The sequence below is a fragment of the Maylandia zebra genome, linkage group LG2, assembly GCF_041146795.1.
Source record: "Maylandia zebra isolate NMK-2024a linkage group LG2, Mzebra_GT3a, whole genome shotgun sequence".
Lineage (NCBI taxonomy): Eukaryota > Metazoa > Chordata > Actinopteri > Cichliformes > Cichlidae > Maylandia > Maylandia zebra.
The window spans coordinates 35,684,511-35,707,455 of NC_135168.1; the positions used below are offsets into that span (position 1 = coordinate 35,684,511).

Genomic DNA, 22,945 nt, shown 5'->3' on the forward strand with positions numbered 1-22,945 from the left:
TGGAAGGCCAGGGCAGTCACAGCTCATGGCAGGGAGAAGCACATAAAAGTAACTACAGGGAAGAGACAAGATATCTGGATTCCTTGTTTGTCCTTTTTGAATTGTGGCGACCCCTAGCCTCCTTCATTTCCCTTTGACTCTCTCCCTCTCAGGTTTGCCAGAAGTCGGGGGAGATCTCCTTGTTGAAGCAGCAGCTGAGGGACTCCCAGGCAGAGGTAACTCAGAAGCTGAGTGAGATCTTCCAGGTGAAGACAGAGCTCAGGGAGACGCGAACAGAGCTGCGCAACAGGGAACGCCAGATAGATGCTTTAAAGCTTGTCCTGCAGGGGACACAGCGTCACAGACGACCTTCTCAGGCCGCACACGAAGACGAAAAAGAAGCTGAAGAGAATCCATCTGCTCGGGCGATAGGTAGAGTTACATCTCTCATGTCTTCATATATTTGGGTTAGTTGCACTTTTGGGCACAGCAGCTGTTTCACACCACAGTGTTTGTAGGCCACAGATGTGTTTTTAAAATTAAACTAAGCGAGTCGTCTCCGACAGATGATTGGCTTATTTTCAGTTCTGACATTTCAATGTGTCAACCCAAAAATCAGGTCGTTTGAGTAACCGGGGCAGGAATTTAAAATCAGACAGTGTTTTTCATCATAGCCCCCCCCCCTCCCATCCCCTGACGGCTCTAGCTGAAGCCATGTGAACCACTTTCTCTGCAGGAGGGTGCGGGGGCCCCACAGAGGAGCGTCTGCGCGCAGAACTGCTGCTGGAGCGACGCCAGAGCGAGGCCCAGGCCATGGCTTTCGAGGAAGAGAGGCACACGTGGCAGATGGAAAAGGACAAGGTCATCCGCTACCAGAAGGAGCTGCAGGCCAGCTACTTAGACATGTACCACCGCAACGAAGCGCTCGAAAGGGAAGCGCAGCAGCTGAGGGCAAGCAGAGAGCAACAAGGTGGAGGAGCAGGCGGAGGAAGCAGAGATGGCACTTTGGAAAAAGAAGCGCCAGAGCTTAGGAAAGAGAGAGCAGGTGACAAACAAGAGGACACACCTTCCCCTGGTCTGCCGTGGATAGAGCGGATCGAATCATCGGAAATTTGACTGTGACCTACTTGTTTGCAATGGAAAGTGTGTCTATGGAAGACCATATCTGCCAGGACAAGGGAAAAAAAATCTAATGAATTGATGTTGCTGTAAAGAATTGTGAGATAACAAGCAAATATTTACTGATGATAATAATAATAATAAAAACTAAAAGACTTGTGTCAAAATAAAGGATAAATGATTAAAAATTTTGATTTAACAAGTCAAAACTGTAAAATTATTAGTCAGATTTTATACTTTGTGTGTAATCCAATTCTTGACTTGAACCGTAAGTCCAAAAACATGTGATACCAAACATTCAGTCCAAAAACAAGCATCATACGCTATCATACGCTACTCCAAGTGATGACCATAAAAAAGACAAAAATAGGTCAAACTTTAATGTGCTACATTTTTTTAATTATCACATCAAACTTTATATCTATTATCCCAAATTAAGTAAGTGAACCTGGACTTACTGAAGAGTATTTATTTTTAGCATAATTAGCTTTTCTTTGATTTTTTCTTCTTTTCATGGTACAGAAGGACTTCCACAGACTGCTCACCCTTCTTCCATCTCTTCCACTCCACCCTTGTTTAATTAAAACCCTTTTCCTGCTAAAGCTGGACCCCCAACCTCACACAGAGCCAAGTGATATTGAGGTTCCTCTATCCTTGTTGCGTTAACGCTGTAAAAAGAAAAAATACAGCCAAGCACCTAAACGGTCCAACTTAAGACTTCTTGTTATTGATAAACCTGTAAATGAGAAAATTGACATGATGATTGTGACTGCTTTGTGTTGATTTGGGTTGAGCCTGACCGATTATACCAGGGGTCTCCAATCCAAGTCCACGAGGGCCCTGCAGGTTTTAGATGTGTCCTCGATCCATCACAGCTGATTACATGGATAAATTACCTCCTCAACATGTACCGAAGTTCTCCAGAGGTGTGGTAATGAACTAATCATGTGATTCAGGTGTGTTGACCCAGGGTGAGATCTAAAACCTGCAGGGACACTGGGCCTTGTGGACTGGGATTGGGGACCCTTGGATTATACAGTAGTTAACATCTCACAGCCTCTTCAGTGTTTGCAGACTATCTATAAATTCAGGGTTCACCTGGACCTTTGGAGCAAACAGCTTCTTCGGGTTAATTATGAAGAATGGTGCCAAGGCAGAGAAAACGGTGCATAGTAAACTGGAAATACTCACCTTACTTTCTTCAGTTTCCAGACAGATGAGGTTTATATATAAATATGTATTTTGTACATAACTGTAATTTTTATTTGCCATGGTACTTCAAGAGCACTGTCGTCTTAAATATGCATACTTTAACAAAATCAATCGGTAGATGCATTTATGATTGCCATGCTTATATGGTGCGATTTGTTGCACAAACCCAGCACATAACATCAAATGCATGCCCGTAGTGAAAATATGTCCTCTGGTATTGTTATTATTGATATTATAAACATTCAAAAACCAGCTCTCATTTGACCTTTTCCGCATACTGTGATTCACATCTATTTACTGGAAATAAAACTGTACAGTATAAAGATTTGTTTTCTGTTTGTGAATTATTCCTGAAGAAGAGCAAAATCAGCTCAGATCCCTTTTTGTAAATCTGGGCTGCAAAAAAGTGTTACAATAACCCTTTTCTATACAGCGTAGCCCAAACTGAACGGCTAGAAATCACTTGAGAAAACGTTAGAAGGGTGACTGATGGTATTTGCTCAAGGACTTGACCTGCCTGCTTTGAAGGGGCTTAAAATCCACAGAGAGTATACCAATAAAGCCCACTAATAGGAGCTTTATGACAGAGTTGTGCAGGCTTTTGGGACTAATATGGCTTTTAGGGGTTTATCCTTGGATCCTTATCTCACCCTCTCCCTGAGGCCCTCCCTGTTCTACCTCAGCCAGCCCTCACATACCATCGCCTGCAGTACAGACAGGAAAGAGGTGGAAGGTCAGCTCAGATGGAAACATAGGAGGATCCCTGATTGGTGGTGGTGGGGGGGGCCTCTGTAGAAACCAACAAATGCACAAGCCTGAACTGAATGCCAAGAAAATGTTGGCAGGAATGAAGGTTTAACACCTGACTGTTTTCCAGGTGAAAAAAAAATGTGCAATGGAAACACAAAAGTGAGAAAAAGGCAGAGCACATGTAAGTCCATAATGCAGGGTGATAATCTGAATAAATACGAGCTGCAGCTGACTCACAGGCCCTTACCTTGGCATTTAAAACATTATATAAACTAAGGCTTAATATAACCGTGCAGCTCCAGAGAGGCTGATTGATTTACTGAAGTGGGATGAGGAAAGATTCTTACCTCTCACATGCTGTCAGTCTGTGGGAGTACTGCAGCGCTGCAAGGCAGCACCACAGTTTATCTAATAAATTAATGTGCTGGTTAAATATTAGTGAATTATTTCAGAAGATAACATTTCTAGCTGTGAAACTGGAATACAAATCTGTTTTCTCAAACACATAAACGCTATTTAGATTGACACTAGTGCCACCAAGTGGTAGCTACACAAATCCCTCCCCGTGTGGCAGGAGCAGTCCATCACCAAGTCCCAGTACAAGCCTCCATAAACCAACTGGAGTATAAATTTTTATTTTAATTTCAGATGCAAGTATATGAAACATGTTAGAGGATAAATATTTACAATAAAAGTCGCATAACACAAAAGCAGGAAACACACACATTCAGCTAAAAAAAAGAAAAAAAAAAAAAAAGTTAATACATGTAGTACGAAGCGCTAGGGGTCTATCTGCAGGGACAGTCAAAGAAGCAGAGAATGATTGTCAACCAAAGAGGAGGAAAGCGGAGAGGAAACTCCACACAAAGCCGAACGGATTCAAAATCAAACCTAAAGCTGAGTAATGCTGGTGCAGTGCTTGCTGAGAGAAAAAAAAAAAGCCTCGGTAATGTGCGAGGTGACATCACTAGAAACTTGCACTATTAACATCTAAACATGGTAAACACTGCCTTGGATGTTGTGAGACTGCAGAAATTGACTGTATATCCACACACACACACACGCACGCACGCACGCACACACACACGTTCCACAACCTTCAAAGCAATCTGCATCTATAGATGTATAATCTTTGTTCAAGACTCCTTTTATAAATGTACAACTTTAATACTAAATGCAAAGTGTGGTATGAACTGTTACAATGAGCCCTGAGGAAATGTAGGGGTTTTTTAAATGTCACTTATTCGGACTATCTCAAATAAAAGCCAACCCTACGCAGCAGAGGCGTTTTCTATATATTAAACAACAGCCACAGTGACCAGAGGGCTTCTGTATCCACAAAAAGTAAAGCTTAACCACAAGCCTACAGTCACTGCAAGCCAGACCATGCGGCTACCATCACACCAATTTACATCTCCAAATCACATGGCGTGCAAGCTCAGGACATACGACAAGGGGGCACAGTAAAGCGATGGCGCAGCCGTGATGTGAACTGTGGAGCCGTCAGATCTCAAAGTTACGCAGTAGTAGTGTTAAATGTGCCTGTTGCTCTTCTGTTTACTATTTTACACAAGCCACTGCAGTGATTGTGATTAAAAAAACAAAACAAAAGAAAACAGGAACAAAACACATTTCACAGTAGTATATATAGATATATATATATATATTTTTTTTGTTTGCTTTTTCAGTATTTGTTAAATACATACATAGAACAAGACAAATGGCTTCTATAATGAGGAAAGTTTTGCTGGTGTGGTCATACACAAAAGAAAAGCTGTTCCCACCGTCGATGGATAATCTGATCTGAACAGATGCATCAGCTGACAGTGAGTTTTAAGCTACGTGAGGACTTTATTACACTATGGAGGACTAATGGATCACAATCAGAGTTCGGCTCGAGAGAGACCTTCAGTTTCCCCTCACCAGCAAATAATACACCTTCAATAGTTTGTAACTCAGCGTGTTGCTTTCATGTATAACGGAAGTTTATTACCAACCTGAAATCAGAAACTGCTTATCTACACCATGTACCCACACTCTACACCCATTCATTATCATTCTGCTTTTGTCCAACAAAATAAAAAGAAAAAAAAAAAGCAGTCATCAAACTCAAATTAAGTTGATAAAGCCAAGAAAGCAAACACTAGCAAGTATTACATACTTGAAAAAGATAAGCATATAACTCTGCAGGTATTTGCAAATGACTTCCAATAGATGATCCTTTCTCATAGGTGCTGCTTCGTGAGGATGTTCCCATTACCGACTGACTCCTCACTCTACTACAGGTTTGTCAATGGACCATCCCTTTCTGGACTCCTTATATTATGCAAAGTTAGAGGGTCCGAGGTGGGTGACGGGATGCCCAAGGCAGTCCAGAGGAGCACTGGGGAAAAAAACCTTAATGCTTACCATAACAGGCCAGAAGGCCAGGGACAGAGGAAAAGGGTCAGAGCAAAAGGTCCTGAAGACGCAAACAGCTCCAGGCAACTTCATCCTTGATGAGGAGAGAGTAGCGTATCAAAAGTAGATCTGCTTGGCGTGTGACGGATTCTGCTCCATGGGGCAGTACGGGCATTTCAACCTGAGGAGGACAAGAGTCAAGGTGTTACCATCTTTGAATTCTTTTATCCTACATTTGTACCTTTCAGTGAACCACTTGCATTTTATTTTCTAACTGCAATTACAATTTTGTTCAGGAATAAATCTTTTGGGAAAGCAGTGACTGAAATTACAGTCAACATCAGACTCAGCATGTAACTTATAAGTCTTCATTTCTTTGCATCTGGGTGACTAGTAAAACTGAACATTTTGATCCTGGAAAATAGTAAAAGTGCTTTCAAACCAACACCAACTTCCAAAATAGATAAATTCCTTTTTTGCTGACTTACTTCCCAGCATTGGTTAGTTTGTTGAGAGCATCTCTGGAGATGACGTGTCCACAGATGAGCTTCATGGGAGGATTGCTCTCTGACGTTTGCTGTCGAAGAATTGGGCAGGCAAACACAGAGTGGTACCAGCACTTCTTCCCGAGGTCAATTTCAATCTGTCAGGTACAGACAGGACACGAGTGAGCTAACGGCTCAGAAATTATTCTGAGGAGGGATAACTGCATTTTAAAAACTCTAAAAGGACTTACAGGCAGCTCGTCTTTGTGTGTCCACACTCCACTGCACTGTCTCTGCTCTATCACCTGTTTGATGTTCATCAGCACAGGCAAGGCCATACATCCAGATGCAAAACTGCAGAGAAACAGATATGGCATTGTTGATAAGACAGCATAAAGATGACAAATGTCTAATAATTACTAAAAACTGTTCCACTTCCAGTGTTAAACTTGATGACAGGTGATCTAGTTCACTGTTCATGTTTTTCCTAACCTAACACTTAGTGGCGATTCTACAGAGAGGCCCAGCAAAGCGCAGGCGTCCCGGGTGAAGATGTTGCAGATCTCAGCCCACTGATTTGTCTCCAGCAAGCTGCGGTACGGTGAGTTTTCAATGCCATGACGCAGGTACACCAAGCTGCCCATCAGAATCTGGATGTCTGCAAAAATGAATAAATAAAAGTGGTGAAAATACACACACACAAAAAGAAAAAGAAAATATCTAAATTCTTGTTACATGGAGATACTATAATGCTTACCTCTCTGGTGCTGTGAAGCAAAGGGCTGGAAGTGCCTGGCATACTGCAAGGCCTCCATTTGGTTGCTGATTCCTCCACTGAGCAAGCTGATGAAGTACAAGCGGTGCAACTTGAACTCTAAACTGCTGTTCAGGTCCAGAAGACGCTGCCGATTCGTCACAGCCCACCTGCAAAGACACGGAAGAAACACTCAGCTACTGAACGTAAACACTCCTCAACTAAAGATTTATCAGTTGTGTTAGAAGGAAGCAGATAATTAAAACAATAGATACAGAAAGACCACATACTCTAGTGCTGGCCTAAGGTCCTGCATCCTCAGAGCTTCAAGGATCCTGTTTAGCTCCAGGAAAGGCTGCTTCATGCTCATGTCTATAACTACACCAGACTCCTAGAAAATAAAACTACTTTTAAGAATTTCTAAGACTTATCTTCACAAAAACAGCATTAACACAACATTTCAGCCAAAACTATTTCTTCACTCATCAGCATTTCATAAAGAATCACATCAAAGCTATTCAGGCAAATATTTTGCAATAAATAGATAAATAAAAAATAAAGGTTGGAGGTTTCAGCTCTTTACCTGACAAAGGTCTTCTGCTACACTAAGCATCCCTTGTCTGTAAAGGTGTTCCACAATGGATTCACTCAGGTATTTCTGTCTCTCTGGGGAGTCCCACACGGTCTCTGCCACAACAGCACTGATCTCTGCATCGAAATTCTACAGAAAAGCATGCCAGAGGTGACGTACATGTTCTAAAACATTTTCAAGGAAAGTTGAAGAGAAACCTGTAGCCGTTCCTCACCCTGTCGATGGCTTTGCCAACTTTAGACACACTGCCGTGGATGTCCTTGTGTCGGGAGGCTAGCATCTGCACTGTTTCTTTGATATTTTTACAACACTGCGCCATAGTCTGTGATAGGACCGATAAATCTGCATCTTGTACTCCTGTTGGAGAAAAAAGGTAAAGGTTTAATGTGCCAAACCAGAGAAGATGGAGCACAGAGAGACCACGAACCTTCCATACAATTTCAATCATTGATACATGATCTTACCAAAAGCAACTAGCTGTCCTCGTATCTCACAGACGCTGCGCAGGAGTTCATCTAGCCTCTCCTCAGACTGGTGGCCGTACATTACAAAGCGATGGAGCACCTTCTCCAGCTCCCGCTCCACACATGCACACTGTTCCATGGTTCAGGCTGGAACCCGCACACACAATAACAATAACACCTAGAAAAACAGAAATATGTTATTAACTAAATGTTTTGATATTTATTTTAAAGGCTTTTGAAACTGTAGTGATGATACAGTAGCATGCAGTATTGAGCCACCAATCATTTGTTTACATTTTACACGAAATATTTGATATGCCTACTTATAATAAAACAGCCTGAACTCTCTTAAGCAGCTTTCTTGTAATTTATTCTGTGTGGTCTCCAGGAATAGTTCTCCAGGCTTCTTGAAGGAATATTTAAAGTTCTTCTTTGGATGTTGGTATTCTCTATCTAGGTGTGCTTTTACTGTACTGGCAGTGTGTTTGGGATCATTGTCATGGTGAAAAATTAAGTTCTTCCAATCGCATGTTATTTCACGGTGGTTCAAATTCCAGCAATTTTGACATGATCTCCAACACCACTGGGTGAAATGCAAACCCAGATAGCCTCCACCATGTTTTACAGACAGTTGAAATTCTCACCCTACCTACTCTGTAAATACCAACCATGATTTGAACCAAAAAAAAAAATCTAACTTTGATTCAACAACTTATGTGTTTCTGCAACAAGCTCCTACTAACAAAGTGCTTAAAGATGCAATCCTAAATTGGTTCATTGCCAAATTTTCACTCGTGTGGAGATACAACACTGAAAAAACCTTGTTGATACTGATTCTGTTGGTGCCTTTTTACACTCGAGTCATTCGTAGGTCACTGTTAGCTAACAACAACAACAACAACAAAAAGAAATGTAAAAATGAGTGTAAAAGATGCCCTTTAGAAAACTTGGAGAACTAGACTAATTGAAAAAAAAAAATGACATGATTCTAATGGAATGAGGGGTAGCTCTTGCACAGCACTGCATATCATCTGCAAGTTGCATCTTCAATGAGAGAAATGTTTTGTCACTCATCCACGTCTCTTCTTCAGTCTCTTAAGACTGACTACAGGGTTCCCCAGCCTTATAACAAAGCATTTGCATACTTACAAAACTGGCACAATTACCTGAGGTCAGTTTCATGTTCTTTAATGTGCAAATTGCCATGACCATCGATAAATAGTACCATTTACAGAAAATTGGAGAATGGCTGCATACTGGGAATCCCCAAGTTAAATTAATTTTAAGTTATTTAAAAGTTCTAAAGAATCTTTGGGATTCTCAGTGAACACAAATGTGCATTTCTATAAAGGCACGTTTTAACAAATAACATTTGTAATTAAATAAGCCGAACAAAGATTTTTTTTTTTTAATCTGACATTTTAAGAGGTAAACACAAGATTTAGGATAAAACACTACAGGTTTTTAATGACAGAGATATTAACAACTTTTATTTCACACTGACAATACCATGACTATCTCACAGCTGCCTCTAAAACAAGTATGCCCGATCAGTAATAATGTCTTAAAATACCTCCAACAGCTGTTCGGTCCTACCCCGATTCAAAGTTTGGCCTACGTGATAACATTAGCAAGGCCTAACAACATCACAAACAAGCACACAATGTATGCTGCGGCCTGCTATTTACGTCTCATCTGTAACTGTAATTTAACAACCAAGTGATGATATTAAACATTACATGTCTGCATGCTGAAATTAAGAATTTTTAAATAGAAAAGCTTTACTTAATGGTAACGCTTTGCCGTAGCTCACCGCTAGTAAGCCGACAACAGAACATGTCCACCTACCGTAAAGGAGCTAGCTAATATTAAGGCTCAAACGGACTTCTCTTTTAACGTTTTAATGTCAAGTTTCCTACGTTGTTATTTTTTACTCAAAATTACTCTTTTTAAGTACCATAAATTATTACGTAATTAATTATTATGTTAACTAAGAAAAAAAAAACAAAAGCCGCTGCACAGCTAACATAAACAAACGGAATCGCAGTCGCTAGCTGGCTACAAAAGCTCGTCATTGCTAGCAGCTAGTTAACTAGTAGATGTTAGCGATCTGCTAACTGACAAGGCCCAAATAATTTCAGGAGAGAATGTCAACCCGCTTGTCTGCACTATTTTGCCTTATCCTAACAGTCAACACACACGTCGCGGTTCAACTGAATTTTGACAGATATTTTTTAAATAAAAAAAATGCACTCACCTGCCGTGCTAATTACTTAGCAAACATTAGCGTTAGCCACTTCTGTGTTATGACAACACTTCGGCAGCACCGTAATGCGGATCTTCCTGCGTCGCATCCTACGCTAACGTATCGTTTCAAAATAAAAGTCAGTGTCTCTGCGACAGACTAATTCAAACACGACTTCAAGGGTACAAGACTTTAATACTTGTATGCTGTTCATAGGTTAAGTGGTTAGCACGGCATACTATATTATTATTTAGATCTATATTAACAAATCTAAATAGTTAACCCAATTTTAGTTTCTGAGTTTATTTGTAGAAAATTTATCATATCACCTTTTAAATATTATGTCTCAACCTTTAGTGTCATTTAGTTCTGGCGAAGCTTTAATAAATCAGTTATAATTAAAACAAATAATAATGAGAGAGAGGGCTGGAAGTGTGGCTACTGTTGCCCCTGCCTGTGCAAAGTTAATCACATCCTAAAAGAGCAACTAGGTCAGTTCAAAAAAGATAGATTTGAAATGTGATATATATGTTTATATTCTTTCTGTTTGTCATAAATACTGGCACTTAAATAGCCCATCATGAGACTAGAGCCTTGTTTAACATCATATCCCTCAGTTAGAACACCAGCAGCAAAAGTATCCTACCTGTAATGATTTTTTTAAGTAATTCGTGTTTATCTTCACACACAAGGGAGTGCTGTGAGCAGACAGCATTTGGCATTTGCTCTGCATGTGAACACTGAACATCAACCTCCGTACCAAGCTCTGTGCAAGGTTCTAGTTTTTTTTATGCATGTACAGTTGAGGTCAGAAGTTTACATGCACTCAATTTGTGCATGAATATCATGGTAATTTTGGGCTTTTAATGATTTCTTTGAGTTATTCTTTTTTAGGGGTGGAATATTGTACAGAAAGCATCTTTAAATACTTAAAAAAAAACCACAAGATTTGGGTGCTTAACTTTTATATTTATTTTGAATTTTCGTGTAATGAGAGGGTACCCACCAAGAAAAAGGCCCTTCCTCCAAAAATGACACCTTCAAGCTTGACTGACGTTTGCTCTCATGGACAAGTCAAATCCTTCTGAAGGAAAGTTTTATGGTCAGGCGAGAAAGATAATGAGCTACTGGGCCACAGTGAGAAGGGGTATGTTTGGATGAGTTAAGGTGAGGCTTTCAATCTAAGAACACTGTACCAGCTGTCAAGCATGGTAGTGTTAGCATCATGCTCTGGGGCTATTTTGCTGCCACGGGCTGGTATATTACACAAAATGGTTAGATTAATGAAGGAGGAGGACTGCCTCTAAATTCTTTAACTCCACCTTAAATCAACAGCTGGATGGTTGAAACCTGAAAACAACTGGGTGTTGTAACAGGACAGTGATAACAAACACACATCAAATGGATAAACAGGCTGATTAGAGCTTCTGGAATGGCCTTCCCAAAGCCCTGATTGCAACCCTATTGACAGGTTGTGGAATAAGCTTGAAAGCAGAGTCTTTGCCAGTTAACTAACCGATTTAGATGAAGTATACCAAACATGCTGAGAAGAGTGGTCAAATATCCAGGCACAATTATGCCAAAAGCTTGTTGATAGCTACCAAAAGCATCTAATGGAGGTGCAACTTGATACTGGACAATTAACCAAATATTAGTGAATTGAGCATGTATGCTTTGACCCCATGCAAATGAGAGGAAATCCAAAATATATTCAAACTGGTGCACTAAATTCATGTTTTTTAAGCCATTAAAGATGCAATTTGTACAATCATTCCAACCTGGAAAAAGAACAGTTCAAAGAAATCTTTAAAAAACCCAAATTCCCACGACATCCATGCCCGTGATGAATGCCTGTAAACATCTGAGCACAACTGGAGCTTATTGTTCATGCCCAACTTATGAGGGCAAGGGTGGGTGAGGTCTTTGGACTTGAGCAGTGTGGCGTGACTAATCTATCAGTGATGTAGACCAAAGCTCCCCATTGCCGAGGTGCTCATCATTCTTTCCCTCTGAGTCCTCCTCCAGTCTGCTGCACTGCCATAACCGCAGAGGTTCAAATTTATCAGCCCTCCTTTACCCTTTATCTCACACCCAGTGCACCCTTACGCATTGATGCAAGTATGCATGCATTTCTGTCCAGCGGTTTATACTTTATGGGTCTGAACAGCCATATTTTACACATTTCCCTAGTGATATTCCCAGTTTTGTTTTGTTTGTTTTTTACAGCAACCCATTGCACATAAAATCACATGATATCTTCGCAATGACTGTTGGAAAAAAAGCATATATCTGTATTTATATTTTGTGATTAGAGCCACAGTAAACAGCTCCACAGAGGTCAGTGACTCCAAATTCCACAGTCAACCATAAAATTTAATTTAGCAATGTGTGTCGCTTAATACAATAGAATAGGCTTAGTGGAAATTACAATACCATACACAAAACCTGTCATTAACGTTCCACCGTACAAACATAATCACAGTCCTGTGTGCTCAAACATTTTCCACTTCCTACGGATGACTTAATGACTGAGATTGAATGATAATCTTATGAGGTATTAGGTATGGGACAGAGGGCTTATCCACACTCACTACCAACCAACATGTTTAGGCAACCTGAGACTCATTGGGCAATACAGTTGTAGCAACAGTAATAAGAACAGTAAAATGACATGACCCCTTTTTGTTTGGTAGGTTTGGCTTAACACTTTACATGCATTTGATTGATGGGCACTCATGAATGTTTAATTAAAGCTAAGGATGTTCATAGGCTACGAAAATCATGGCTCTTAATATTTAACAATATTATTAGGGGAAAACAGCAGGATGTAGAAAGTTTAAGACCTTTAATTGTTGCATGCCGCAAAAATGCAATTCAGCACTTTTCCCCAGATACACACAGATAAGCAAAGGTGTAAGTTAAGTTGCATGTATTTAACACCTGGACAATGTGTGTGCTGTACTTCAAATTCCACTTTTCCCTTTTTTTTCTCCTCCAGCACACAGTGAAATGACTATGGCTATCTGGCCCCGATAGTATTGGTCTATATATAGAGGAGCCCTGTGACTGAGCTGGCTATAAGTGTCAGATTCCAGGCGCACTCATCCGTCCTGGCTGGATCAGCACCTGCTGCTAACTATACACCCACCCACCCCTGTGCCGCACCCCATCCCAGCTCACACAGGAAAGTCTGTGCCCAACCAAACCCCAGTCTGCAAAAGAAAAGAGATCCACATTAGATACAGTAAGCACTTTCCCTGTTGCCAGTGCAGAAGGGAGGAGCAGAAATACAGTCCAGGAGATGTAATATGTCTGAGTTAGATGCCCCTCTTTGCTTTTTCTATTCAAGTCTGATACATGGCAGTGCCTCTGACACTGTGCTGTCAGTGGGCCACCGGCAGACAGAGCTGGACGGATCTTCTCAGTCCTGGATTCAGCTTATGAAGAGAGGTTTTGTCAGCTTGGGGTGTTTTGTGGATTGAATGGGTAGTTTGTCCGATTTGGGACGGATACCACAAACAAAGAAGAATTCAATGTCCCTGGGAAGTCTTCATCAGTGGCTAAAGGTAGAGTATCAGCCTTTCTCTGTCTACTTGCACAAGGAGAGGGCTTTTTCTAAAGTTTGGATAAGGGATATGTGTTGGTGAAAGTTAATTTAAATATTGTTACTCTATGTATCTAGGATAATCTCTTTGTGAGATTCAAAATCTCTTCTTGTGAGATTTTGAGTCTGTAGCACAAAAAGATCTGGAGTCAAAATAAATGTTCATATAGCTTGCTGTATTGGTTTAATTACAAGTTACATAACAAAGGTATTGTAGATGGAGTTATTATTAGAACATTAGGGCACCGAAAGATAATTTCACTCTAGGGAAGTTAAGTAAAAGGAATCAATCCAATTCTAGGTTCTACATTTGTAATTTCTATACTTTTGCCTCTCACAGATATTTATCAGCTATTACTGGTGCTACAAATGAATGAGCTACACAATGTGCAGATGACTGTATCTTATTTCTAGTCCAGGAACGGAGCCCAGAACAGGCAAGAGGAGCAGACTGGACTGGCCACAGTGAGAATTTGGAGCTTGTGGACTAGCAATGGACAGCTGGACTCTCCAGGGGGACAGCTACTCCTTCCTGCGTAGTGCCCCCCGCACCTTTTCCCTTTGCCATCGTGACGGCACCCCCAACCACGTTGAAATATTCGACATTATCAACATCCCTTCTCAGCGCAGCGCCATCTCCGAGACCACTTGCCTGTGTGACATTTTCGGAGACGACTGTGAGTCGGCGTCTCTCTCAAGCAGCCCCGCTGTAGGGCCCTTTGTCCCTTCCCAGAGGGAGGTGGATGGGACGGCTGCTGCGTCACCTCTGTTGGACGAGCTGAACGATTCCTCTGGCTCTTACCACACAGCACAGGGCTCCAGTGAAGGCGAGGAAGGCTTTGAAGATTCGAGAGACAAGCTTTACAGTCCTCCACTGCAGAGGCTTCTGGAGGCCAAAGGGCTGAGCTCTAGTCATCCAGAAGTTTCTGAGGACAGCAGCGCAAATTCACAACCAAGAAGGCAATCACCAGCACCTCAGCTTAGCACAGCAAGCCCTTCTTTCCAAAATCCCAGCACTGGTGAGAGGACACCTTCTCCTGAACATAACAGCCCCTGTATCTTCAGTCCAGAGAGAAGACTATCATCTTTGTCCTCCTCCTCAGCTGAAAAAAGGCCTTCATCGTCCTCACCTGATCCAAAACAAACGCTTTCAGAACCTGAACCAATAAGAACAACTCCTTCATTCAAAGACAGCAACAGCAGCCCGTCACATCAGTCTCTAACTCCAAGTCCCTCTCTTGAACCCAGAAACTGTATCAGCCAGTCGTGCTGTGAATCGGTGAACCCTCATTTTTTACCCGAGTTTGGAGTAGCACAAGACACACCTGAGCCAAAAGCTGCTAACTTAAATCAAAACAGCAGTCCAGCTGAGCTCCCATCCAAAGACTTTTCTCAGGATTTTACAGAATCAGCCTTTGAATTAAGAACCTCTCATTTATCCCCTTCACCTTCACCCACAGATTTATTATCTAATTTAAGAGAAACACCGGACTCCCCTGAGCTTAGTCATAGGTCCTCCTCCTCTGACACTCAGGCTTCATCTCCTTTCCCTGACCTAAGAGGGAGGATCTCTTTACCTGATCTCTTCAGCAGAGGCTCTACGCCTGAGATAAAAGATTCTCCCCGCACATCAGGTCCCTCTACTGCAGAAAGAGAAACAGCAGCTACTCCTGAAAGCCAAAGGTTATCAGTGGAAGCAGGCAGTTCTGTTTCCACTCCTGGCCCACGATACACCCCTCCCTCACCTGTCATTTCAAAAGCATCATCCCCTGAACTTGTGGAGGGTTCGGTCTCACCTGATTTCAGAAACACAGCTCCCTCACCTGGCTTGCTCAGCGCTGCCTCTCTGACCAGACCTGGGTCAACAACTCCCTCTCCTGAACGCTCACCAGAAATAAGACAGGCGACTTCCCCTGTGGTAAGTTATAGTTTATCTCCCTCACCTGCTTTTAGAGACAGCTGCTCTCCCATCGAGCACAGATATACTTCTCCCTCACCTGAAATCAGGATTACAGCATCCTCTCCTGAGGTTGGCAGGAAAGAGCAACCTGTATCAGCTTCTCCTCTGCTGGAGCCTCTCTTCGACACATCCCCATCAAGAAGCCTCACTTCCTCCCCTCACATCACAGGAATTTCTTACTCTGTTGTTCAACCCGAGGACAGGAGCAGTCCCCCATTTCCTGAACTCTCTCATCTCCCCGTCCCAGAGCCAGATAATACACCCATCCCCTCTGAAGAAAGGAGCCTCACCACAAGCAGAGACGATATAGCAGAGTCCATTGGCTGCTTCACAAGCTCTGCCCCAGAGACTGAAAAAACTCTGCTACATCATCCCAAGCACCAAACACCTTCACCTCAGCCAAATCATCAAACTCCCTCACCTGAACCAAGATTTCAAAGTCCTTCACCTCAGCACAAAAGTAGAGATCCATCACCTGCTGCCTCTCCGCACAGGTGTCAGCTATCACCAGCAACCCTCTCTGCAGACTGCAACCCTCCCCTTGGATTAAATACCCTTTTGAGTGATAGGGACTCTTCTTCAGCAGTTATCGCAGAAACACAGTCTCCCACATATTTGAGAAAAGAGAGTGTGCCACCCTCATTTGAGACAGTAACAAGGGACAAATCTCCACCTTTGGTTGCTGAAATCAAAGGCAGTTCACCAGCTCCTCTGCCTTTACCTCCTTTACCTATTTTACCAGAGGGAAAGTTAGATTGCCCTCTAAAACTGCAAAGGGAAGAGAGAGAAGAAACACCAGAGGAAGTAAATATAAAGGATAAATCAGGCGCAGCTTCTTCCCCTCAGGAAAAAACAGATATTCATCCCCTCTTTTTTCAAAGAGAAGACACTGATAATAATCTCCCTTCTGAAATCAACTGTCCTTCTCCTAATCTTCTAGTTCCCAAGAAGAGAAGTCCAAACCTCTCACCTGTTCACGGGGTTAAATCAAATTCACCTGCGCAGCCTCTGTTTGCTGCTCATTCCCCAACTTCTGACAGTAGCAGCTCTTTAAAATCTACATCTGAGACCTCGGGAGGACAGCTGTTAACCAAAGTTAGGCCTGAAAACAGAGAGAGGTTCACAGAGGACATGTCCCATCATGCAAACAGAAGGCGGACCCCCTCTCCGCCACTCACCAGGTTTACACCTGTCCACATCATCGCTCCTGAGAAACCATACAGACAGTGGCAGAACAGAAGCCGCAGTCCCACTCATGTTGGCGCATCCTCACCTAGAGGCAATTTAAAGAAGGCGGTGACAAATAGGGAAAGCCCCGACAATAATAGCCAGGCCCACTGGGTCAGCCCAGGAAGGCAATTGGGAATGGAAAGGGGAATGCCACTGGAGCAGGAGAGGCAGAGAGGCAGAGAGAGGCAAAAGGATAGGGAGATGGAAAGAAATAGGAAGAGGGAGGAGCAGGTTCCTGAAACGGAAGAGGAGGGGTCGCAGGGGGACACCAGTTACAGAGGGGAACAGGTTGAGCTGTCATTCAGTGCCAGGAATAGAAAAGGACCTGCGAGTCGCGGTGCAGCTCCCACAAGCAGAGAGACCCGACAAGGGTTGCCAACAGCGCATTCCTATTCGGAGAGCTCGTCTGCCACAAGACAGCTACAGCAACAACAGAGTGTTCATAGACTCGCTTCACAACAAGCCACCAGGGGTTGTGCTGCCAGCAGACGACCTCAACCTCCTGCACCCCGAACAAAGAGCAGTGCTCCCGGACATGCGGCCTCATACAGGCCCGGCCGAAGTTCCAGCTCCAGCATGGGGAGTGAACTTGATGAGGCAGACGATGAGGTGAAGTGGTTTACAGATGTGGCTTTCCGCAGCCTGTCAAGCCCTGATATAGATTACCTTGACATGTACAACTCAAGCCACCACTCATCCGCAAACATCTCCCAGCCATCTACCCAGGAGAGCCCGGCAGGGATCGGCACTGCCTGGCAAGCCTATGCTGACTTCAGAGGTTCTGTGCCAAAGTTGGACCATGATGAACTCTCCTCCCAGCAACCATCTGCATACTTCTCAGATGGCTTAGATCCATCTAGGCGCTATGAACTGGGCAGCTTTGAATGCGTAGATGTGGCTGTGGAAAGGGAGGACTCCAGGAAGCTGAGGAGAGGAGTCCCAAAGAGACAGATCCAGCTGAAAAAGAGGAATGATGCTGATGGGAAGCAAGACGGAAGCAGTGGAAATAGCAGTCCTGGGATAGCAAGCATGGTGGAAAGCTACTCCCAGGCAAGTCAATCGAGAGGGACGTTTGTGAGGCAACAGAGTACACCAGCAGCAATGCACGAGCACTACCCCTCTGACCACAGCCCTGAGCCCCATCTTCCCAATGTCAGAAAATCCCAACTCCAGAAATCTGCTTCTATGGATGAAACATGCACGAAAACTCAGATGGCTTCTTGCCTGATCAAGAATGTGTTGTCCAAAAAGATGCAAAGTGCTGATAAACAACCTGATGAACAAGCAGGCGAAGGATTGAGCCCCACATTTGAGAAGAGCAGTCCACCAGCTGAGAGTCAAGTGGCACCACTTAAAGAATCACCAAGACCAGACATACATGACCTAAGTTCCAGTTTTCAATCGGATTATAGCCTTTCATCGGAGAGTATTCCCATGAGAGGGGAACCAAGCGCCAAGGATGAAGCTAAACCACCCAGAAGCTTTGGTGTGAGACCTAGTAACAGGCCGAGCTCATCCAGCAGCTGCAGGAGTGTTACCTTTTCCCTTACTGACAGTGAAGAGGCCGATTCTCAAAGCAGGAATGCAGTGCTGTCGCGATCTGAAATGCGATCAGAACTGAAGGTGCCATTCGATAGTAAGCAGCGCAGAAGTGGAGAACAACAAGCAGACTACAGCAAAACATACAAAACGGAGGGTGACGACTCAGCAAATGCCACAGAAACTCCTTCTGCCGACGCAGCCCACAGCGCACAGTTCAGACCAACAATGAGAGGGGGCGTGTGTGAAAGCCGGGAGGAACCGAAACAGTTGCAACAGGGTGACAACGGCGCCTTCATGTCTAAAACGCAAGAGATCAAACTGAAAGCTGTGGGGAAAAAGAAAGCCTCTTTAAATGTGTGTCTTACACCTGAAGCAGAAAGCAAATCTGAGAGTACTTCACCAGATATATTTTTTAGACAAAACATGGATGAGAAAACAGAAGAAGAAGACGGAGACGAGAACAATAAAGCAAAAGGCCCGCTTCACAAAGTTAGAGATGTGAGGCGGCTCGTGAAGAATACTTATAATCTGTCCTTTAAAGCATCTAGTGCTGAAGAAAGTGTAGAAACTGCTGATGAAAAACATAAAGAAGAGGCCATAGCAGCAGAGGAGATGGATTTAAGACAAGGGATAAGGAGGGAGGAGAGGAGGGAGGAAAGAGCAGAGGAGTTCATGGCGGAGAGGACGGAGGAAGAGAAGGAGGAGGCAAAAGACTCAAAAATGTTAACCCCATCTCCACCACCTCACAGCAAAGGAAAGCCTCTGTCTGGTCCACAGCCAATCCAAATAGAATACAAAGCTGTTTGCTTGAAAGAAGACAAGAATAAAACATCGCGTGTCAAAAAAGACTCAGAGAACCTAGGTGACAAATCCCAGGTTTTTTCAAAGCCCATCACCGATGTGAGCAGAGAATTGCAGTCTTTGAATGCACCAAACAACACAGCGTCAGATACTGAAATATCCAGACCATGTGAGCCTGGTGTAAACATTACAGCAGAACCACGAGAGACGCTGCCAGAAATCCACAAAGTTCCAGACAGTGAGGATAAACCTGCTGCTGTAAGAACAGACAGGAAGCATCACATGCTTGGAAACCTCCCTAAAATGCCCAGTAAGGAAAGAGAGGTGTCCACTGCTGTAGTGTTAATCAGGGAAGGACCGAGCAAGACCAGGACATCTGCATCTCCCGCCCAGGAGATGGAGATCCAAACCCCAATCCTAGCAAGGCCTGCTTCAATTTCACCTAAGCCCACTACCCCTGGTAGTGCCCCTGCTACTAGTGGCCACTCTGTGTCCATGTTATTAAAGGAGAAAGGCTACCAAGCTGACATTGGAGCAGTTGTGGGTGACAGCCAGAATGTATCTGGAGTTAAAGGAGTTCCCCGCAAGCATGTGAACTCTCTGGAGATCCCCCTTCAGACCGTTGCTCCTTCTGACGGAGGTTGGAATGAGTCTCATAGAGAGAGGACATTCTCCTCCTCATCTACCACTTCCGTCCCCTCAGCAGTGTCTGACAGCACAGATGCAACCACAAAAACCAGGGAAGACGAGGGAGGTAGCATAAATCCTGCAGAAAAAGACACTGCAAAACTAAGGAGTTTTTCTCAGGAACAAGACCCACTCCCTACCAAGCAGAGGGACGTGTCAGATTTTGAAGCTGTGAAGAGATTAGATCCCACTTTCCCCCCGCGGTCACCTGCAATAAGGAGATTCAAACCACAGCCGATTCAGGTGAAATCAATGTCTAAAGAACCACAGAAAAAAGACATTCCCACAAGCTCTACTGGAAGCTCTTCTGGAAACTCTAGTGGAAACAGCAGGCCTCAAATCATTGAAGTTAAATCCATAGCTAAAAATTCCCAAAAGCCAGTCGTGCCTCCAAAGCCGAACTGCAAATTTAAACCTGCAGATTTTGGTGTGACATCAAATGAAGCACATAGATCGTCGGCAGCAACATCGACTGCAAAGTCACAAAGTGACGAGAGGACTCAGACGATTGTAGTGAGCTCGCCAACAATCTACAGGAAGATTTCCACTGACTCCACAGCAACATCTAATTATTCAAGAAAACTAGCCGTGTCAGCGGTGTCCAGCCTCAAACCTCCGCCCAGCAAAACAACTTCAACTGCCAGCTCCAGTCTCTCAAACCAGTCAGCAGAACCTCCAGACTCAGAGGCTACTTGTGACAGAGGGCAGATGCAGCAACCAGCTGCCTCTCCTCAGACTGCCAGATGTGCACAAAAAGCTTTAACCTCAGTTCCAACATCAGCCACCAGCTCAAGTGTAACCTCAGCTGCAGGTTCGGTTTCTGACCCGATTGCAAGCCAAACTACCGCACCCGCCTCAGCAGGAGTCAGCAAGCCAAGCCAGCCAAGCCAGCCGGCTGTTATGGATCGCGACAGCCAGCTGCAGTATCCCAGGGCAGCAAACCTTCATCAACAACAAACTGTGCCACTGACTTCAAACAATACAACACAGCCCACTGCTGTTTCCACAACACAACTGCCAAGATATACGCACCAGCCATGCCACAGATCTCTCTCCAGTGAGCGCTCACAGAGGACCGACGACCTGCATTTTTATGCCTCTGATGACCCTCCAAGCTATGATGAACGAGAGAGCTTCAGTCCACTGACGCTCCCGGATTTGACACCCTTGAGATCAAATCGCTTTCAACCCTCCTCCCGTCCTCCTGCCTGCCCCTGCACAGCTGGTTGCCCCACTCACATTGGTCTCCACCCTCCTCACCATCACCGAAGTCCCCATAACCTCACCCCACCGGCCCCCACGCATTCTCCGGGCCAGGCTCTACCATACGCAGTGGCACAGCCTCCTCTTCGGCCCCACCAGTGCAGACCCGATGCTCAGCCAATGAGCTACCAGCCAGGCTCTCCCAAATCAAACCCTTTTGGTCCAAGCCAGCAGCCAACAATATACCAGCCTCTCCACCAGCCTGCTCCCTGCGCTCCTCACCCCTCACTCATGCAGGCCTGCTCTGTGGACCGCTCGTTGCCCCCACCCCAGCACATTGACCCTCGACGGCCTCCTGTGCACAGATCCCCCCACCAGCAGCCACCGGGGCTGATAACTGGGGCTCCTTACAGCGATCCCAGCCACAACCACTCCCCTGGCCTTCCCTCTATGGATCCTCAGTTTCTATGTGGCACTCAAAGCATGGCAGGGCCTTCCTATGGCTCTGAATACGGGGGTGACAGCTCCAGTTTGTACTCAGAAAGCAGCTATGGGCAGACGCCTCGCAGAGTGCTCCTGGATCCTGAAACAGGGAAGTACTTTTATATTGAGGTGCCTGTTCAGCCTCTGAGGAAGATGCTGTTTGACCCAGAGACTGGCCAATATGTGGAAGTGCTCATCCCACAGCAAACAATATCACATTCAGGCCTGTATCCGCCCTCCGCAGCCCCCTACCCACCCCTCCCTAACCCCAGCATGTACGCCCCTGCTCCACAGTACATGCCCTATGCAGCTCCTGCTCCCCCAGCCCAGCCCCAGCCACCCCGGTACCCCGAAGCATCAGCTGCAGCAACAATGCACCCAAGCGGCTCCGGGGTCGGCTACAGAAATCCCTCTGGTCAGGGTTCAAAGCCCGAGCCTCAGAATCATCCCTCAGTGGACCACAGCTACCTGGAGAGCATGTATTATGTCCCTACAGGGATGAATACAAGCCCCAATCCCACCCCACCAGACTATTACCACAAACATCCCCCCAACTTACCCCCAACAGGGGGGAAAAGGTCCTGAAATAGAGGGTAGAGGCCGACTTCCTGGAGCCTGTTAGGTTTAAAATACACAATGTATAAATGGAGTGTCCAATGTTAGCCTGTAATGTTTTCACATTGCAACTGAAGACAGCAAGTCTTTGGTTGTTTTATTTTTTATTTGCTGCTATGTGCTATGCCAAATAGATGACTCTTGGGTATTCAAAATGCAAACAAGAAGGCCTTGTGTTTGAGGCGCTCTTTAAAAGTACTAACAAAAATGTGTATGTAGGATAATCAGGTCGTACTCTAAAGTCACTAGTAATGTGCAGACACTTTAAATCCATAAGTTTATCGATAAATTGAGGTGTGTATTTTCTCTACAAATATCTCGAAAAACAAAACAAACTTGGAAATAGTGTTTTAAAAGAACCTCATATTTATTTTATGATTGTGTTTCTCTTAATTTGATTAAGTTGGTGCACACGATGGCTGTAAAACAACACATCAATGCCAATAAAATGTCTCATACAAAATTTTCTTTTCTTTCTTTCTTTGTATTTTTTGTTCTGATGCAATACTTTAGCCTTTATCTTGAAGCTGTTTTAAAATACTGGAAATCTTTGGTCATGCAACCTTTAATTTCGCCAGCGTAGCAATCTGATTCACAGGTTATTTCCTGATATCAGTAGCTTCGTTTTAAAGTGCTTTGTTTTAGGATGAAACATTAAAAAATATAGACTTATTTAAAATATATTTTGATAGTTCATAGTCTAAAAAACAATTAAAGAGATCCAAAAAACACAGAAACTTTGGACACCACTTAAGCTCATAAAATACAACAGATTATATGAACCTTCATATATGATAGTGATCCATTAATGTGTTCATTT

The 22,945-nt window shown here is 43.9% G+C and overlaps 3 protein-coding genes across 4 annotated transcripts in view; 2 read left to right on the forward strand and 1 right to left on the reverse strand.

Moving 5' to 3' along the window:
* Nucleotides 1-2,633, forward strand: part of n4bp3 (NEDD4 binding protein 3) — a 37,146-nt gene extending 34,513 nt beyond the window's left edge. For both annotated transcript variants that reach the window (XM_004541055.6, XM_004541056.4), the window contains exons 9-10: nucleotides 153-411; nucleotides 716-2,633. In XM_004541055.6, coding sequence (XP_004541112.1) covers nucleotides 153-411; nucleotides 716-1,095 — 639 coding nt within the window. In that variant the 3' untranslated portion in view covers nucleotides 1,096-2,633. The remainder of the gene's footprint in view (nucleotides 1-152; nucleotides 412-715) is intronic.
* A 1,025-nt stretch (nucleotides 2,634-3,658) lies between these two features.
* rmnd5b (required for meiotic nuclear division 5 homolog B) lies at nucleotides 3,659-10,166 on the reverse strand. Its single transcript, XM_004541054.6, has 10 exons — nucleotides 10,013-10,166; nucleotides 7,756-7,933; nucleotides 7,506-7,648; nucleotides 7,283-7,420; nucleotides 6,990-7,090; nucleotides 6,703-6,869; nucleotides 6,438-6,603; nucleotides 6,197-6,299; nucleotides 5,949-6,103; nucleotides 3,659-5,641 (listed from the first exon to the last, which is right to left on the reverse strand). The coding sequence occupies exons 2-10, from the start codon at nucleotides 7,892-7,894 to the stop codon at nucleotides 5,578-5,580; spliced, it is 1,176 nt and encodes a 391-aa protein (XP_004541111.1). The 5' UTR covers nucleotides 7,895-7,933; nucleotides 10,013-10,166; the 3' UTR covers nucleotides 3,659-5,577.
* A 2,960-nt stretch (nucleotides 10,167-13,126) lies between these two features.
* si:ch73-43g23.1 (uncharacterized) lies at nucleotides 13,127-22,588 on the forward strand. Its single transcript, XM_004541053.5, has 2 exons — nucleotides 13,127-13,566; nucleotides 14,019-22,588. The coding sequence occupies exon 2, from the start codon at nucleotides 14,098-14,100 to the stop codon at nucleotides 22,093-22,095; it is 7,998 nt and encodes a 2,665-aa protein (XP_004541110.3). The 5' UTR covers nucleotides 13,127-13,566; nucleotides 14,019-14,097; the 3' UTR covers nucleotides 22,096-22,588.
* The last annotated feature ends 357 nt before the right edge of the window (nucleotides 22,589-22,945 follow it).

Coding starts and splice junctions, on each gene's coding strand:
- rmnd5b (XM_004541054.6), bottom strand. CDS start 7,894: ATGGAACAGTGTGCATGTGTGGAGCGGGAGCTGGAGAAGGTGCTCCAT. Junction 6,870..6,989: donor GACCTTAGGCCAGCACTAGA/GTATGTGGTCTT, acceptor GTGTCTTTGCAG/GTGGGCTGTGACGAATCGGC. Junction 6,300..6,437: donor GAATCGCCACTAAGTGTTAG/GTTAGGAAAAAC, acceptor GTTTCTCTGCAG/TTTTGCATCTGGATGTATGG.
- si:ch73-43g23.1 (XM_004541053.5), top strand. CDS start 14,098: ATGGACAGCTGGACTCTCCAGGGGGACAGCTACTCCTTCCTGCGTAGT.